At 41.7% G+C, this 19,101-nt stretch overlaps 1 protein-coding gene across 1 annotated transcript in view; it reads right to left on the reverse strand.

Annotated features, from left to right (window-relative positions):
• Positions 1-19,089, reverse strand: part of GLDN (gliomedin) — a 59,792-nt gene extending 40,703 nt beyond the window's left edge. Inside the window, exon 1 of the mRNA XM_008581854.1 lies at positions 18,971-19,089. Within this exon, the coding sequence (XP_008580076.1) occupies positions 18,971-19,003 (33 nt within the window). The 5' untranslated portion in view covers positions 19,004-19,089. The remainder of the gene's footprint in view (positions 1-18,970) is intronic.
• Between the last annotated feature and the right edge of the window lie 12 nt (positions 19,090-19,101).

The following is a 19,101-nucleotide window of genomic DNA, read 5'->3' on the forward strand; positions in this document are numbered from 1 at the left end:
CATCCCTGGGAAAGGCAGGAATTCATTCACTGGCGCCGTGATGTGGTTAATGAAATCTGCAAACCCCAACAGGAATGTGGACTTTGACTTTGTTAAACATAAATAAATAAAAATAGAGGCCGCAGTTAAGATATCCAAGTCCAAACACCCATAGTCACATAACCAAAACTTAAGTCTTCCTGGTTCCTTCAGCACAAACACTAACCCTCACCCTAACCAAAACATAAAATAAAGCTTCTCGTCCTTATCAGCATGGCTCAATGAAATCAAACCAATCAACTATAGACAAATCAGCTTAAATAGCTGTTTGCCTTAAAAAAGAATATATGAAAAAGGTCAAAATAATTCCTCCTTTATACTCTAAAAACTATGCTATAAATGCTGTAAAACTGAGGCTTTGTGTCATTTTTTGGTTTCAGATCTCCCAGTTTGTAAACAGATCTTTGCACGCACAGTCAACTCTAACTTGATCTGGGAGGCACAACACTGAGATTCTGGGGCATGATCTCTTGGGCCCCACCTAGTGCTGAGCTACAGCCTCACAGGAAGATCTGCTAGTGGCCCGAGGGCCAGGCATTTATTTTTAAGATCAGGTGAGCATGTCATGGGCATCTTCTGCCATCCCATATCAGTGGCCTGGGGACAAGTGTGGCTGTCAGTTCATCACGCCTGGGATCTCAGAGCCCAGCTGAAACCTGCTCAGCCTTCCCACTGACTGCCCCCTTCTGAAGCCAACAGCATCAGGTGTGGTCAGCTGTTGGCTCCCTTTTCACTGTTACTCTGGATTCTCAACCAAGCTCTTACTGGTAGGGACTATTTCATCTTTTTTCTGTTTGCCCCATTAACTCGTCCACTCCCTTACTGGCACTAGAATGGCACCAAGCACATCTTAGGTACACAATAAATACTTCAGTATTGATTACTTGCTCAACTGGGAAGAGCATGTGCTCTTCAACCAATGATACTATTCCTTTCCGACTGGCAGTAATATTGTATTGTTTATAGGAACTGAAAATCTATCTTTTTTTTTTTTTTTTGGAGGCTGGCTAGTGCAGGGATCGAACCCTGGACTTTGGTGTTATCAATACCATGCTCTAATCAACTGAGCTAACTGGCCGGCCTCTGAAACTGAAAATCTAGCATGTGGTTACCTGTTTCTCTTTGTGTCTCCTTGTTTAGGATAATTTTATTTTTTTGCAGACACTCCAATAATCCCTAGAAAACAGGACCTTGGAGATGTTAGGGTTATCTAGTTTGGGTCCTGAGACATGGCTGTCCCACTCCTGCCTTATTAATATCACGGCAAAACCAGAAACCTTCCATATGCCCTGGTCTGGAGGGTAGTTGATATGGATTGAATCCCCCCAATCCATGTATTAGAAACTTAACCTCCACTGTGACAGTGTTAAGAGGATGGGGAATCCTATGAAGGTAATTTAAAGGTGATTGTATTGAAGAGGTGATTATATTGTGAGGACCATGCCCTAGTAAATGGATAAATTAATGGTTTAGTTGTGGTCATGGGAGTGGTTCTGAGGGCTTTAAAACTGCTTCTGCCAGTTTGCTGTGTGACACCCCAAATCACGGAATAGAGCCACCAACACGAACAAAGCCCTCGCCAGATGTGTTCCCTCAACTTTCGACTTCCAAGCCTCCAAAATGGTAAGCAATAAATATTATTTCTTTATAAATTACCCAGTTTTACGTATTCCTGTTATAAGCAATGGAAACAGACTAATACAATAATAATATATGAACGTTTCACACCATTAGGAATTCTGCACCTAGGACACGTGAGGGCCGGGTTGGCTAGGGAGAGCCTGGGGTGCTGATGTGTGGAGGAGGCTAAGACATCACCAGAAATGCAATGGCAAGGGGAAAACATGGGATTCACCAGACCTTTCTGCTTTGGTAAGTGGAGTGGGATGGGGGTGTAGGCTAGCCCGCCTTTCCCAAAGGGTAGGGCTTCTCTCCAAGGCATTTATTTTGCTGAGTCAAGTCCCCAGAGCTGGACTGAATTGCTAAGACCGAGTGCAGCCTTCAGAACTTCAGGGTGGAAAGGAACTGTCTCCTTCCCCCCCTGTCTCAGTAATTGCCTGGATTCTCTAACAAAATGCTGAACAAGTAATTAACAAGCGTTGGTTTGAAAGTCCACCCACGAGCCTTAGCCAGCCCTCTCATATGCAAGGGCTGTGGAGTCACAGGAACTGGAGCAGCTCAGGCTCTGCTCAGGTCTTGTCCACAATCTCAGTTGAGAGGAGCAGTTTCAGCAAATGCCTGCATGCCATTTTGTCTCTGGCAAAATTACTTTCAGCTGAGAGCAGTACCTTGGGAAAAATTGTGTGACATTGACTAACACTGGGAACATCTGAAAATGCATGGCTGAAGTCCTGGAAGTTGAAGTCCCTCTCCCTCCCCCACCTGCTCCTTCAAGGTCTTCTGCAGGGTGTGACCCCAGGCCAAAGGGGAGGTGGGTCAAGCTTGGCTGGGGAAGCAGATGGCCTGGTTATTTCTTTTTCTTTTTCTTTGGCAGCTGGCGAGTGTATTGACTGCAGTAGGACCCTGGACTGGTGCCCCAGCCTCTCTGACAAAATAGGTAACGGAACAGGAAAAATGACAATACTTACCCAGGGGGTGGTTGGGAGAATTAAATGAAGTCCTCATAAAAACAACCTTGCATGTTTGTACTGGTGTTATAGAAACCTATTTGGTCATGACTTGAATGTAAATTAGCTGATTGTGCTTTCTGAAAAATCATCAACTCATACTGTTTTAATAGAGACATTTCATTAAAGTCTAATTACTATCTCAGTTTATCAATCGAGTTCAAAATGTAATACAGAGTAAAATTTATAGAAACAGCCAGGCACAAATGGGTAAGTGCCTTAACCCACTACATACGAGGCTGTCATTGGCTATTATAACCTCCTTCCTAAACCTTTCTCTTCTTCCACCTGGAGCCCCACAGGCTCGATCAAGTCCCAGGTTCTCAGCCTCATCTTGTCTTCAGTTCAAGCAATAGTAATGACAAGTCCTTTTGCTCTTCCCCTGTTGCCTGGTTAGTTGGCAGTTGTGGCAAGGACTCCTGCTTACACTAACTGGCTGACCCAGCTCCAGAACCAGAAATGCTGGGCCTCTCTCAAAGGAGGTCTCAGACTGTGTTTTCCCCGTATTCCTGTGCTTGGATCTTTCTTCCTCCAAATGGGATACAGACACAGAGAAAACTTGACTTTATTATCTGCTAAAATACTACATCTGACTCTGAGACAGTATCTCACAGTAATAAAAAAAAAAAAGCAGCAGCTATAAATCAAGTTACTAATCTCAAATCGTTGCCCATACTTTATTTTTAGGAAGTTATTTTGCAGTGAACTGCCATTCATACGTTTTGTTCATACTGTTTCTTGTGCATCTACAACAGCAGCTGGGACAAACAGGAGCTCAGTGATTACATATCACATGAATGAATGAATCTCTGACAGGTAAGCAGGTCTCTAAGTCGGTCTTACCAGTAACTGATGTTATCCCCTATTTGGTGGGTAGCATAAATTTCTAGGAAGAAATTTTTTTTTTTTTTTTTTTTTGTCTTTTTGTCTTTTTTCGTGACCGGCAACGGATCGCAACCCTCAGTGTCGCGCCCGTACCAGACCGGGACCGGCAACGGGACCGCAACCCTCGGTGTTGCCCCCGCTCCTCGCTCAGCCAGTGAGCGGCCGGTCTGTATGTGGGATCTGAACCCTCGGCGGGAGCACTGCCACGCTTCCCAAGCGGCGCACTGTAGCAGTGCACCACCGGGCCGGCCCCCTAGGAAGAAATTTTTAAAATGCTCCAGGACCCATTTCTAAAACTCTTAGTATGGCAAGAAAGTAGGTTCAAAAACTGGCAAATACCTGAGTTTATTTTTGCATTCACTGAGTTCTGGATCAATCTATCAGTCAAGAGGTATCCATCCAATACCCCACTAAAGGCATAGTAAATAACTATGAGGTACATTTAAAGAGACAAGGTGACTAACAGCGACAAAATAGAGACTGTAAACAAACAAAGTTTTAGTTGTATGATACAGACAAATAAGCGCAGAAGGAGTTCGGGTAGGAAGAGATGGCTGTTTTGAAGTGAGCCAAGAATCACTTATCTCCCCAAGGCCTCTAATGGAGTTTCTGAAACAGGAGCGCTGCTGGAAAAATCTTTCACCAACCACTAAAAACAATGTTTTGTGCTCACATTGTTCCCTTCAAGAAGCATCTTCAGATAATTTTTGATTTTTATCTAAGCATTCTTATACTCATAGTTAAGCAATTTGTTTGATGTTAGGGGGGATGGTCAAAGAACAGAACCATTATCCCCAAACTCTTCCCTGCAGCATTCTTCGTACATAGCAAAAACATTTGTGAAGATGTTTTGTGAACCTACTCCCTGCTCAGCCTCTCTTCCCCTGGCACAGGGAATACCTACAAGTGGCTACTCCAGGAAACATTTGGATGAGATCCTTAGGGGTGTAGTGAGTTGCTCACCCACAAAACAATTGTTGATGCTGTTATCATTGCAACACTAGCTGGATAGGACTATTGGTCTAACGAGAACGCAGATTTTGTCAATGAAAGAATGAATGCATGAGTTCACATTGGACCTAATGAATAAACATATCTGCAAATTATGCTTGGTATCATTAACATCCCTAAATCCAATATTTAAAATACATCTTTTCTTTCCAAACCCATTTACCGTCAAAGCAGCTATCTGGGAAACAGCACTTTTTCTAGAGGTCTGCGTGTTGCCCCACTGCCCCAATTGCCTGAGATTCCAAACTTTAGAATCACTCTAGAATCTGACCTTTGTCTGGCAAGTTCTTTTTTTGGCTGCTGGCCGATAGGGGTCCAACCCTTGGCTGTGCTGTTATAACACCGCATTCTAACCAATTGATCTAACCAGCCAACCCTCTGGCAAATTCTTTTGATTCTATCTCCAAATTCTTTTTATGACAAGGCTCTGAAGTTCCCTAAAGCACAGAAAAGGAGCATTTGAGAAATACTAAAATAATAGTAACAGTGAATAAACACATAACTGAGTTTACCATGCTAAGGTCTTTACACAGACTATTGAATTGAATTTTTATGGCAACACTTAGGTTAGACACTGCTATCACCGTCTTTTTAAGGATGAGGGGACTGAGATACAGAGAGGTTGAGTGACCTGTTGAAGGTCACACAGCTAACAGAGGAGCCAGGAGTAAACGCACAGTCTGATGCCAGTGCTCATGCTCTTAACCATTATCAAGGCTTAGATTATTTTGGGGTCTGCCTTTTACTTTTTAGATTTTGTAAAGGCCTCTCACAGAGAAGACAGAGTTCTCCTTGGAAATAGGATGTTCTCCTTTCCCTGAATACTGTTTCTTGTCTCAGTTTTCCTTCCCTCTTTTTTTTTTCTTTTTCATGTCCTATTCAGTCCCCTCACATCCTCACTTCTAAATGAACCTGCTTCTGTGTTTCCTCATTTCTGTCCATGATGCCACCATCGCTCTCAGTGGTGAATGGATCTGGACCAGGTGACTCCTTTTTCCTTATGTCCAGTTAGCTACTAAGTTCAATTCAGTCTTCTCTCTTGATATTTCTAGGATATATTCCTTCCTCTCCATTCCTGATGCCAACCCCTTGGCCAGGCATGAGTCACTTCTCACCTGGATTAATGCAGTGACTTCCTGTCTTCTTGCCTCTAGTCTCTCTCCTCTCCACCCTTCTCTGCACTGTACCTCCGCTTCAGTCCTCCTGTATGACAGCTTTCTTTGTGACTACCCCTTGGTAATGGGTCTACAGTGGCTCCCACTTGCTCATTAGTTCATTCTCAACTTCTCCAAACTGGAAATTCAAGGCTCTCTCTCTAACCTAGCCAAACTTAGTTGCCCTCTCTCCACCTCAAATGCTCCAGTGCAGGAAGGCCGGCCTGGCTGCTTGCTCTTCCAGACTAACACTGTTTCCACTCCAATCCCTAGACCTTGGCTCAAGTGATTACCTGCGCTTGGAATGATTCACCCTCCTTGCCTGTCGAAATCTCACCAACTCCACATTGCCTCAGTCCCCTCTTGAAGCCTTCCTCCATCAATTTAGTGAGGATTGATTTTCTCTCTTCTCCACTGCCCTATGCTCATCACACAACTTACTGTAAAGGATTTTCCTCTAAGGTCCTCCTGTTCAGACGGATTGAGTCCAAGGTCCTCAAGTGTTGTCTATGGAGAGAGGGCAGTTTCCATCTTCTAGTGAAAAGGATTCCAGACTCCAACATTCACCTGCTGAGTTACTGAAAACCTGGGGAATTATTTTGTGGTCATCAGCTCAACATTTTAGCTTGGGTGCAGTTATTCACAACTCACTACGGAGTACTTGACAGTTTTTATATGGAGCCCAAGCAGGGCCTCCAAAGTCCCCAGTACTTTGATCAGCACAAGAAACTTTTTCTGAGTGGTAGATGAAGGGGTTACTCAATCTACTACATTCAGAACAAATTCCCCAAATTGCATTTTGAATGACCTTTAGTTGGTCTTGTCTTAACTCTACCTTTCAGTAGAAAGAAAATTGTCTTGATCTTTAGTTAAACTAGAGGTAAATTTGATCTATTTAAAATACAGAGCTGTTAGAATGCAAAAATCTACATAAAAGCAACTGATGGGTTGAAAAATGCTCCGTTGTAGCTGAATCTCAACTTGTTTCACACAACATGACCTTTAGTCTGTAGATAAAATGCATGTAAATTAAGCTTGAATGTCAACTAGATTTTGCCGAGGAATTTTTTTTTTTTTGGTGGTAGTGGGGTGTTTCAGGAATGCAGAGAAAAAAATGTCTTTTTTTTTAAATCATGTAAATGTGTTTTTATCTAATCCAAGGACTATTCTAATAGTTCCCACGTAGGTAGCCATATCGTGGAGGACACAAGATCCTTGAGGAGTAAATTGTTATCCTTTCTTAGAAATTGTTTTTGCTCTACCTTCCAGTCACATTTTCTCAATTTTCCAAATAAATGCATGCAAAATTTTTTTCAGGAATTCCACCAACAGGAACCAACAGAAGTTAACAATAGCCAAGCCAGTCAGAAGGGGATGAAGATGGACTCCCTTTCAGTGGGTTCAAACCAGTGGCTGTACAGAGGGAGGGGAGCCAGAAAATCCTGAATGGCTAAAGAAGCCTGTTGTCACATCAAGGGTAACTCTGTTGTGCTGTCAATGACTAGATAATTTAGGTTGGTATGATCCCAATCTAGGCTTAGAGGCTAAACGATGGGCTGGTCTGAGGGATTCCCTCCCCACCCCTGACTGATACCTAAAGATGATTTCTGACATACAAACCAACCACTCAGTGTCAGGTGTGCTGAGTGCATGGCCCTGACATCCCAAGTGCACGTGTGCACTTGCTGCTGTGAGGAAGGCCCCAGGAACCCACCTCCCAGGCTCTGCATGTGTGTCTGTGACTTTGGCTACCCTGTTTTTTTTCCCTCCTTTATCAGGCCTCTAATCTCTCATTAGGCCCTCTCCATACTGCAGGACCTAATGGGGTGTAAGTCTCTCCCCATCAATGGAAGAGAACAGTTTGAAACAAGGCTTAGAAGGTTAAAGAGTGATTAAAAGCTGCCCTAACACTGACTGCTCTTGATTTTGGAAGCCAGTAGCCTACAGCCTCCCTGTAGAGTGAAACTACATTCTCAGGGTATCTCTGGCCTACGTTCAGTCTCCTTGGGGGAAGTCTTAGACCCCAGAGTTAACCAAGGCTGGAACAACCCTGATTTAGTAGCTTAGGCTCTCCAAAGGATCAACCATCCTGCTGCTCACGTGATGGTGAGCCTGGCCCACCATAGCAAGATCCAAGGACAAGGACACTGGGAAGCATGAACCAGCCCTTGGAGTTGTAGGACCTTGGTGTTGGAGGATCAGAGTTTTGCTGGAACTCACCCAGAAAGGGCCCTTTGCCCAAAGATCTCTCAGCCTGTGGTCTAGCTCAGTGACGGGCTGGTTGGCTGGTCTGCGGAGTTCTGCTGTCTCCCCCCAGTGGAGAGGCACTTAGATCTATGTAAATGTACTTTATAGCAGTTTTCATGAAAAGCTTTAGGTTTGCTACAATAATGTGTTACCACTTAAACCAGCTGGAATCTCCTCCTTGGGAACTTCCCTCAGAACTGGGTGCACATTCTTTTGGAAAGCCACAGTGACAGGAAATCTCCATCCACTGAAGATGGAGTTGATTTTTAGAGATAACAAAAAAACAATACAAAACAAAAGCCAAACCAAACCAAACACCAAATGTCACTTCTACCTCAACCAGTAATAACAGTAACAGTGCCTGACTACTACTGTCCTTTCAGAATCAGGCTGGTGAATAAGGAGGTTATGGTCAAGCTAAACAAAGCTGTTTTTGTTAAAAACCACTCATGATTAGGAGATGAGACTGCTACCAACATATGATTGGAAGTCCTAACATGGCACCTAACAATGTGAGCGTTGTATGGCTCACACACGGTCAGCTAATTTGAAAACTTTTTTTTTTGGATTGTTGCCAATGTTTAAAAGCCCAGAGATTTCACATAAAAAGTCAGATTTTTTACTTCTCTTGAAAAAAAATCAAAAGATCACACAAACTGGGCTCTGGTTCTTGTACAGTAACAACCAGCGAGAGCCTCCCCTTTAGACAGAAAAAATGAACCTCGGGTTGGCACAATCCCTACCGTGCCCTGTTGCCCCCAGCCCAGCAGCAGCTGCCATGTAACCTGGGGCTTATGGGCCTTTTCACTCATATCAAGAAGCATGTAACACAGTCACATGGTTTCAAAGTCAAAAACAATACAAAAAGCTATACAGCGAGAGGCACATTCCCACCTTATCCCCGCCCTCCATAAGTAAGCGTTTCTGTTAGTTTCTTCATTTATTTTCCCCTTCTGCTTATACAGGGTCATACAACATACGCATTTGTCTGCCTTGCTTTTTCCACTTAGAATATATCCTGGGGATTATTCAAGTGGTAGATAGAGAATTTCCTCATTCTTGTTTTATAGCTACTTAGTATTTTGGGGATGGAGGCAGATTATAGATTAGTTTATTTAACCAGTCCTGGACTCATCAACACAGGTTATTTGAAATCTTCTGCTTTTACAAATATTATGCAATGAATGACTATGTACAAGTGGGATTGCTGGGTCAAAGAGTAAATTTTTATTTTTTCTAGATTTTGCTAAATTGCCTTCCACATGGATTATACCATTCTGCACTACAAGCAGCAATGCAAGAGCATGTCTGGTTCTCTTCAGCATCCCCAACAGAGTATGTCATTGAACTTTTGTAGTTTTCTAATTTTGACAGGTGAAAATTATATTTCAGGGTAGTCATAATGTATACTTTTAAATTGAAATCTTTTCCCATGTGTTTGATGCATTTGTATTTCTTTTCCTGAGAACTGTGTTTCATTTTCCTGTATCATTCTTATTTCTGTTGCTGATTTTCCTTGAATTTTTATTTTTTCTGATCAACTTTTAGGAGGGCTACAAGGGCACTTCAAAAAGTTCATGGAGAGGGCCGGCCCGGTGGCGCACTGCTATAGTGCGCCGCTTGGGAAGCGCAGCAGCGCTCCCACCGAGGGTTCGGATCCCACATACAGACCGGTTCCCGCTCACTGGCTGAGCAAGGCGCGGGAGCAACACCGAGGGTTGCGATCCCGTTGCTGGTCCCGGGCCGGCACGGGCGTGACACTGAGGGTTGCGATCCGTTGCCGGACACGGAAAAAGACAAAAAAAAAAAAAAGAAAAAAGTTCATGGAGAGATTCATATTATCTTTTAATTCTATTTTTCCATGAACTTTTTGAAGTACCCTTATATTAGAAAAATTATGTATCTATGAAATGTGTTGCAGATATTTTTTTTCCAGGTTGTCATTTATTTTTTGCCTTTGTTTATAGTGTTGATTGTTTTTGTTGTTGTTTGCCATGTAGAAGTTTTGTTGTTTCATGTGCTTTTATTTTTTTATTTACTTTTTTCCCATTTTATTTACATTTATTTTTTGTGGGATACAGTGTGTTGTTTCAGTACGTGAATACACCATACAATGATTCACTTAGGGTAGACAGTAATTTTGTACCCATTAGTCCACCATTTCTCCTCCCACCCACTCCCCTCCCCTCCTGGCCTCTCTACTTCTATGACAACCACTTTTTTTTTTTTTGATTCCACATATGGGTGAGATCTTGTGGTATTTGTCTTTCTCTGCCTGACTTATTTCATTTAACATGATGGTTTCCAGTTCCATCCATGTTGCTGTAAATGATAGGATATCATTTCTTTTTACAGCTGAATAGTATTCCATTGCATATATACACCACAGTTCATTTTTATCCATTTATCCATTGATGGACATTTAGATTGGTTCCATTTCTTAGCTATTGTGAATAGTGTTGCAATGAACGTGGGATCGCAGGTTTCTCTTCAATTTATTGATTTATTTTCTTTGGGTATATAGTAGTGGGACAGCTGGGTTGTAAGATAGATCTATTTTTAGTTCTCTGAGGACCCTCCATACTGTTTTCCACAATAGCTGTACCAATTTCGATTCCCACCAACACTGTAGGAGGTTTCTCTTTCTCCATTTCCTCTCCAGCATTTGTTAATTCCTGTGTTGTTGATAATAGCCATTTTAACTGGAGTGAGATGTTATCTTATCATGGTTTTAATTTGCATTTCCTTGATGATTAGTGATTTTGAGTGTTTTTTCATGTGCTTGTTGGCCATTTGTATGTCTTCTTTTGAGAAGTATCTGTTCAGGTCCTTTGCCCATTTTTTAATTGGGTTATTTGTTTTTTGCTGTTGAGCTGTTTGAGTTCCTTATATATTCTGGATATTAAACCCATGTCTGATGTGTAGTTTGCAAACACTCTCTCCCATTCTGTAGGTTATCTCTTCACTTGCTGTGCAGAAGCTTTTTATTTTGATGTAGTCCCATTTGTGTATTTTTACTTTAGTTGCCTGTGCCCTTTGTAGTCTCACTCAAAAAAGTGCTGCCCACTCCCATCTCTTATAGCATTTCCTTTATATTTTCTTCTTATTTTTTTAAAAGATGACCAGTAAGGGGATCTTAACTCTTGACTTGGTGTTGTCAGCACCATGCTCTCCCAAGTGAGCTAACCGGCCATCCTTATACAGGGATCTGAACCCATGGCCTTGGTGTTATCAGCACCACACTCTCCCTAGTGAGCCATGGGCCGGTCCCTCCCCTATGTTTTCTTCTAATAGTTTCATAGTTTCAGGTCTTAAATTTTCTTTAATTCATTTTGAGTTGATCTTTGTGTATGGTGAGAGATAGGGGTCTAATTTCAATCTTCTGCATGTAGAATACTGTTTTCCCAGCACCACTTATTAGAGACGCTGTCCTATCCCCACTGTATATTCTTGGCACATTTGTCAAAAATCAGTTGGCTGTAAGTGCATGAGTTATTTCTGGGCTCTCTATTCTGTTCCATTGGTCTATTTGTCTATTTTTGTGCCAGTACCATGCTGTTTTGGTTATTATAGTTTTATAGTATATTTTGAAGTAAGGAATTGTGATAACTCAACTTTGATCTTTTTGTTTAAGATTGCTTTAGCTATAGAGGTCTTTTGTGGTTCCATACAAATTTTAAGATCATTTTTTCTATTTCTGTGAAGAATGTCATTGGTATTTTGATAGGGATTTTGATGAATATGTAGATTGCTTTGTATAACATGGACATTTTGATGATGTTAATTCTTCTGACCCATGAACCTGGGCTATCTTTCCATTTATGTTTGTCCTCTTCAAATTTTTTCAGTAATGTATTATATTTTCATTGTAGAGGTCTTTCATCTACTTCATTAAATTTACGCCTGGGTGTTTTGTACTTTGGTAGCTATCATGAATGATATTTTCTTGATTTCTTCTTCATCTATTTTGTTACTGGAGTATAGAAAGGCCACTGAATTTTTGTGTGTTAATTTTGTATCTTGCCACTGTACTGAATTCATTAGCACTAGTAGTTTTCTGGTGGAGTCTTTAGGATTTTCTACATATTTGATCATGTCATCTGCAAATATGGAAGTCTGACTTCCTCCTTTCTGATTTGGATACCCTTTATTGCTTCCTCTTGCTTTCTTGCACTGGCTAAAACTTCTAGTACTGTGTTAAATAAGCATGGGGAAAGTGAGAATCTTGTCTTTTTCCAGATCTTAGAGGAAAAGCCTCCAATTTTTGTCCATTCAATATGATATTAGCTGTGGGTTTGTCATATATGGCCTTTATTGTGTTGAGGTACATTCTTTCTATACCTAGTTTGTTGAGTGTTTTTAATCATGAAATGGTGTTGGATTTTACCAAATGCTTTTTCTGCATTTATTAAAATGATCATGTTGTTTTTCCTTCATTCTGTTGATGCAATGTATCATGTTTATTGATTTGTGCATGTTGAACCATCTTTGAATCCCTGAAATGAAACCCACTCAGTCATGGTGAATGATCTTTTAAAAGTGTTGTTAGTTTTGGTATAAGGCTGGCCTCACAGAATAAGTTTGGAAGTACTCCCTCCTCTTCAATTTTTCTGAAAGAGCTTGAGAAGAACTGGTATTAGTTCTTTAAATGTTTGGTAGAATTTGGCAGTAAAGCCATCTGGTCCTGGCGTTTTCATTGTTGGGAGACTTTTAATTACTGCTTCAATCTCATTACTCATTATTGCCGTTTAAGTTTTGTAGTTCTTCATGATTCAGCCTTGGTAAGTTGTTATTTGTCCCAGAATTTATCCATTTCTTCTAGATATAGTTGTTCGTGGCACTCTCTTATGATCCTTTCTATTTCTATGGTATCAGTTGTAATGTTTTCTTTTTCATTTCTGATTTTATGTTTTTGAGTCTTCTCTCTTTTTTCTTTGTTAGTCTAGCCAAAGGTTTATCAATTTTGTTTATCTTTTCAAAAAATCAACCCTTTTCCTCACAGATCTTTTGTATTGTTTTAAAATTTCTAATTTGTTTATTTCTGCTCTGATCTTTGTTAGTTCTCTCCTTCTACTGATTTTGGGTTTGGTTTGTTCTTGTTTTTTAGTTCCTTGAGGTATAACGTTAGGTGGTTAATTTGAAGTCTTCTTCTTCTTCTTTATTTATTTATTTTTTGGCAGCTAGCTGGTATGGGGATCTGAACCCTTAACCTTAGTGTATAACACTGCATTCTAACCAACTGAGCTAACCAGCCAGCCCATTCTTCTTTCTTGATGTAAGCATTTATTGCTATAAACTTCCCTCCTAGAACCTGCTTTCATTGTGTTCCATAGGTTCTGGTATGTTGTGTTTACATTTTCATTTGTCTCCAGGAATTTTTTAATTTCCTTTTTGATTTCTTCTTTGACCCATTTGTTGGTTAGGAGCATATTGTTTAATTTCTATGTATTTGTATGGTTTCTAGTGTCCCTTTTGTTGTTGATTTTTAGTTTTATTCCATTGTGGTCAGACGAGATAGTCAATATGATTTCAAGTTTTAAAAATTTGTTGAGACTGGTTCTGTGACTTAACGTAATGATCAATTCTAGAGAATGTTCCACGTGCTGCTGAGAAGAATGTGTATTTTGCAGCTGTTGGATGAAATGTTCTATAAACGTCTGTTAGGCCTAGACGGCCTACAGTAGAGATTAATTCTGATGTTTCCTGGTTAATTTTCTGTCTTGATGATGTGTCCTTTGATGAAAGTGGGGTATTAAAGTCCCCAACTATTATTGTGTTAGAGTCTATTTCTACCATTAAATCTAATAGTAAATGATTTATATAACTGGGTGCTCCAGAGTTGGGTGCATATATATTTAGGATTGTTGTATACTCTGATTGAATTTGTTCCTTTATCATTATATAATGACCATCCTTATCTTTTTTTACTTTCCTTGGCTTGAAGTCTATTTCATATTTTATCTGATATAAGTATATCAGATATACTCATATAATTCTCTGGGGAATGCTTTTTGTGCATATCAGTTTTAATTGTTGGCCTTTTAATCACTTCTTGGTCTTGTGAGGCCAGATACACGTGGGCTGTGTGGAAATTCTGGCCCAGGACTTAGTCTTACCAGCAAAATGTGCCCCCTGCAGTTCTATTGTCCTGACCAGTCTCCACTGAGTGGGCCTGTGCCATTGGAGGGCAGATCAGCTAGCTACACTGTGCCTCAATGTTCCCCCTGGGGGCCAACCTCCTCCTGCACTCCAAACGCTTTCCGTGGGGTGGGCCATGGGCAGGTCCCTTGCGATGACTCGCTGGCCTCTGGGAGGCTCCTGTCTTCATTGGCTGGACCCTTTGCTCTTAAGCAGCTCCACAGGAACCCTGTCTCTTCTCTCACTGGCCTGGGAGCTGGTGTGGTGCTCTCCAAGGCCCTCTTCTCACCTGCAGACTCCCAGCAACTTCACACAAAGGACTCAGCTGTGGCGTTTGCCAGCTCCTACTCTGGGTGCTCACTGGATGGATCCTGAAGAGCTGCTCCTTCCTCTTCTTGCTGTAGCTTCTGTCTTCACAAACTCCATCGGTCTCTCCTCCTCTTCCACCAAGGTCCAGGGGTCCCAGGTTGGCAGTCTTTGCTTTTTAATGGTTGTAAATTTGATTCATTTACAGCTCGTTAAGGTGCACATTGTGAGAATAACATTACCCTTTCCTAATCTTTACCTTTTTCCAGAGGGCTGGTCCATTGTCTCAACATCACGTATTAAATCCATTCTTTCCCAATGATGTGAGATGCTGTCTTTGTCATGTACTAAATTGCAATGTGTTTGGGACTATTTCTGGACTTTTATTCTGTCCTATTTGTCTGTTTATTCATATCCTACACTGTTTTAATTATTCAGGCTTTAATTATATTTTAATATCTGGTAGAACTAGTTCTTCTCTTTGCTTTTCTATTTCAGAAATTTCCTTGCCATGCATGCATGTTTATTTTTCCATGAATTTAGGATTGGTTGGTCTAGTCTCAGAAGAAAAACAAAACCTATGGATATTTTTGTGTTGGGGTGCCATTAGACTGATATATTAACTTAAGTAGAGTTAACTCATTATGATGCTAAGTTTCTAACCAAAACCATGTTATTTCTTTCCATTTGTTTGAATCTTTTTTGATCCTCGAGACTGTTCCCCAGCCCTTTCTTAACACAAAAGATAAAGATATAAACACGCACACAGGTTCCATTATATCTTTCAACATATTGCTTTTGGGATATAAGAAGTCCATTGATTTCTTTGCAATATTTTTTATCTTGTTCCCCACTACATTCTGTTTTTGTTTGCAGTAGGGTATCAACAGATTCTCTTGGATATTTCAGGTATGTAATCATGTGATGTGCATATAATCAGACTTCCACTTCCTCTGACTAATTGCTCTGGCTAATCCTTCTCAGACAATCCAAGATACTAGCGGTAACAGTGGGCATCCCTGTCTTAATATTGACTTTAGTAGGCCCATCTCCAGGGTTTCTCTGTTAAGTGGAAAGCTGGTTTATGGGAGTGAGAGACAAAAATTGTATTTTATCATGTTAAGGAAGAATCCACTGATTCCCATTTTACTGCATATTTTAAAAATCAAGCATAAGTGTTAAATTTGTTAAATGCCTTTTCAATATTGAAAGTCACTGAATCATATTTGCCTTCCCTGAATAAATCATTTCAATTTGCGGACCCTACTTTAAAATAGTGAGATTGATATTCTCATTAGAGAGGTACCCAGGACATTTTGAATAACGTCCTTGGCAAAGAAATGTGTATGGTCCCTTAAGGACAACAATTACTGTGGATACATACATATTCACCAGTCTCAGTTCATTTTATCTTCCCTATGTTTATTTAATGTGATATTTATGAAATTCCTTCTGGGTACTAGACCCTAGATTTTGGGCAAGTAAAGATAGGACTATAAAGCTACCAGAACATCAGTAAAGGTGAGATATGAAGAGTGGAGTGAGAGAACAGTTGATGGAAAGAGAAGAAGAATACTAGGTCAGGAGAAAAAGAGAGTAAACAGAAGTAGCATCTCCTGCAGGAGTCAGTGGCAGATGGGTCAAATTTTCTCTCTTCCCCACCCTTCCCCAGGTCCTTGTTCCCGTTATTGGCCTAGCTTAGTGGTCCCCAAGCCCTACCCAGGGCCCATTTTATTACTTTTCTCCCAAACTACCCACTGCTTTTAAAGGTTTACTGTGCTTGGCTGTACCAAAGTAACCGTACTTAAGTCATAATTAATTATCTTGCCTTTTTAACAAAGTCATTTACAGCTGCCAACCAGCTTCTGGTCAGAATGTACTAATCAGAGTTACCATGCTGAGTTGATGTACCGTCAGCCAAAAGCACAGAAACTTGAGGTGTCAGCTTGAAGAGGCTCATCTTGGATAGAGGAACCATTCTGGAAAGCAATTTGAAATCCTAACATATGTCGTATAGAGCTCATTTCCTTGTTCCTAGATCTCAAAGGACATAGGACCTCAGATCTCACTGTCACTCAAGATATGGTGCTGTATAAAAAGGCTGGGGAAGATGTAGACTTCAGCCATAAGAAGTGCGCACACCTATCTCCACAATATATGGTAGATTGTTCTCTTAACAACCTCTGTACTAGAGGTGCCCAATGATGTGGTTTTTTAAATTGTTTTCTTATGTGACTAATTCTCTGAGAAAAGCAGATAGTAAAGATGAGAAAATTTTCAAAGATGAATGGTGAAAATATTGCTAGAATAAAATAAAAGGCTTTTCAGTAATAAAATTCGCTCCTCTGCCTGAAGTCAAGGCCTTGATGGGGACACAGTGAGAGTGTGATGCTTAACACACCTGACTGTCATTAGGTCACGCCAAGGTTCTTTCTGCTGGTGAGTGAGCACCCCACCCCTAAGCCCCACCCCAAACCAATTAATTCAGAATCTCTGGGGGTGGGATTCAGGCATCAGCAATTTTCAAAGCTCTCCAGATGATTCCAGTGTGCAACCAGTGCTCTAGAACCTTGCTACTCAAAGTGTGGTATTCAGACCAGTAGCACTGGTATCAGTGGGAGCTTGTTGGAAATGCAGGATCTTAGGCTCTACCTTAGATCTCCTGAATCAGAATCTGCATTTTAACAAGATCCCCAAGATATTCATTTGCACAATAAAGTTAGAGACGCAGTGTTCTAGAGTAGTGTTTCTTAAAGTGTGGGTTTGGGATGGGAGGGTGGGAGAATGGGGGTCAGGGGACTTAAAGCAGATTCTGGAGATGATGATTCTGTAGGTCTGAGGCTGATGCTCTGGAATCTGGATTTTTAAAGGTGCTTCCAGGTGATTCCTTAGCCTACTGTTTGAGAACTACTCCCAAGAGGAGCCTGTGGTATGACGGTTGCCTTCACCTGGCCTCATGGAAATTCCCTCAGTGACTCTAAAAGGTCAAAACATACCCATTGCAGGTGGGGAATGAGTTGGTGATAGTCTACAAATGGTTCCTGACAAACGTCACGTTTCTGCTCTCTGACCTGTAGCAGAGCTGGTGGTGGCACTCCTAGGTCACCTAGAGTTAAATCTAGGTTTCAGACTGACACAGAAATGAGTCTCTGCATTCAACTTGTTAGTGACCGAACAGGTTGCAATTTGGATACAAAAACCTCAACCTTAAAAGCAGGATTAAAAATATAAAATGCTGATGCTCAGATGCATCCCTCTTTGAGGGTTTTAAGAACCCCTTAAATCGCAGAGTAGAGAGCCAAGAAAGCAAGAGCAAATTCCCCTATGGAGATGTCTTCATTTCACAGAGGTTTTTCAGCCCAGACTTTTAAATAATAACAGTGGTCATTTAGGCCCAGATTTTTAAATACTAACATGGATAAAAAATGAAGCCAGGAATGGAAAACTTGATCTCTCTCAAAAGATGTACTTTGAAGTGTGTAGTATTTCCATGTACCTTAAAAAGCATTTCAGCTCATGTAAGAGATTTAATAGCTTCTGTGATAACAGAAGTTTTAGGTGTATTTATCTTCAAATACCTCAGATTCCAAAGTATGGGTCACACTTGACTGGTGGTGACAGAACCGAAATCTTCCTAATTATAAAGTAAAATAAGCCCATAGCAATTGTAATGGATAATGGAATGCGGAACTGCAACGTGATCTAAATATATTTGTTAAATAACTATTGGGTTAAAATCAGCAAAAGCAAAGAAACTTAAGACTGGAAAAAAATACTTTTGAGGCTTTGCTTTAAAGACCTTCACAGCAGTGTTCCTTAAACCTGGGGGGGGGGGGGGGGGGGGGACATTGAAAATCTAATGAAAAACTATGGACCCTCCGCCAGATGCGCGTGCACACACGGGCGATTTTCCAGGGAGTTTCACAGACTCCCCGGAGACCACGTGGAGAGCAATTCGCTGGCCCCATATTAAGAACTTCAGTCTCGACTTTGCGTTTTAAGAAATATTGCTCTGTATTGATTTCTCCCATTTGGAACCGCTTGAGACCGAGGAGCAACTTTCTCAGCATCTAGGTCCCAGGTGGGCGGTAAAATTAGAGCTGACCGTCTTGGCTTAAACGGAGACCAGCAACCTCGTGCGGATGAGCCGAGGCAGATGAAAAGCCAGACCACCAGATTCTGCCAGGGGAAGAATCTCTTTATTGAAGAAGACTGCGTTCTTTCGGAAAAGCCGCCGCCATCCTCTCAGAGGGCCGCCACCACAGGCGAGTGGCACAGGCAGAGCCCCGAGGCCGCGGTGCCTCCGTTCGCACCGGGAGGCTAAAACTTTGGTCGAATGTTAGGAAGCAAAGCGGGCTTTTAAAAAGACGACCTATGCCCCTTATTTACGCTCCCCCCGTTAAACGGATGAGGGAACTGACCGCGAGGGTTAAGGTGCTTGGCAAGGTGACACCCTAGTCACGCTCATACCAACTCTAAACATTCCAGCGTTAAAAGGGCCTCTCTTGGCAGCCCCCGCCGCCCACCCCGCGGGGCGCCACGGGAAGCCGAGCCCCCGCCTACCGGCACGAGGGAGTAGGTCATCATCATCAGCATGTCCTGGCTCTCGGCGCGGATGTGCGGCGCGGGCTCCCCGCCGTGGCTGCGCTTGTTGCGCGCGGCGCTCGCGGGGTCCGGGGGTGGCGCGGGCGGCC

Source organism: Galeopterus variegatus, unplaced genomic scaffold (assembly GCF_000696425.1).
Source record: "Galeopterus variegatus unplaced genomic scaffold, G_variegatus-3.0.2 Scaffold2476, whole genome shotgun sequence".
Classification (NCBI taxonomy): Eukaryota; Metazoa; Chordata; class Mammalia; order Dermoptera; family Cynocephalidae; genus Galeopterus; species Galeopterus variegatus.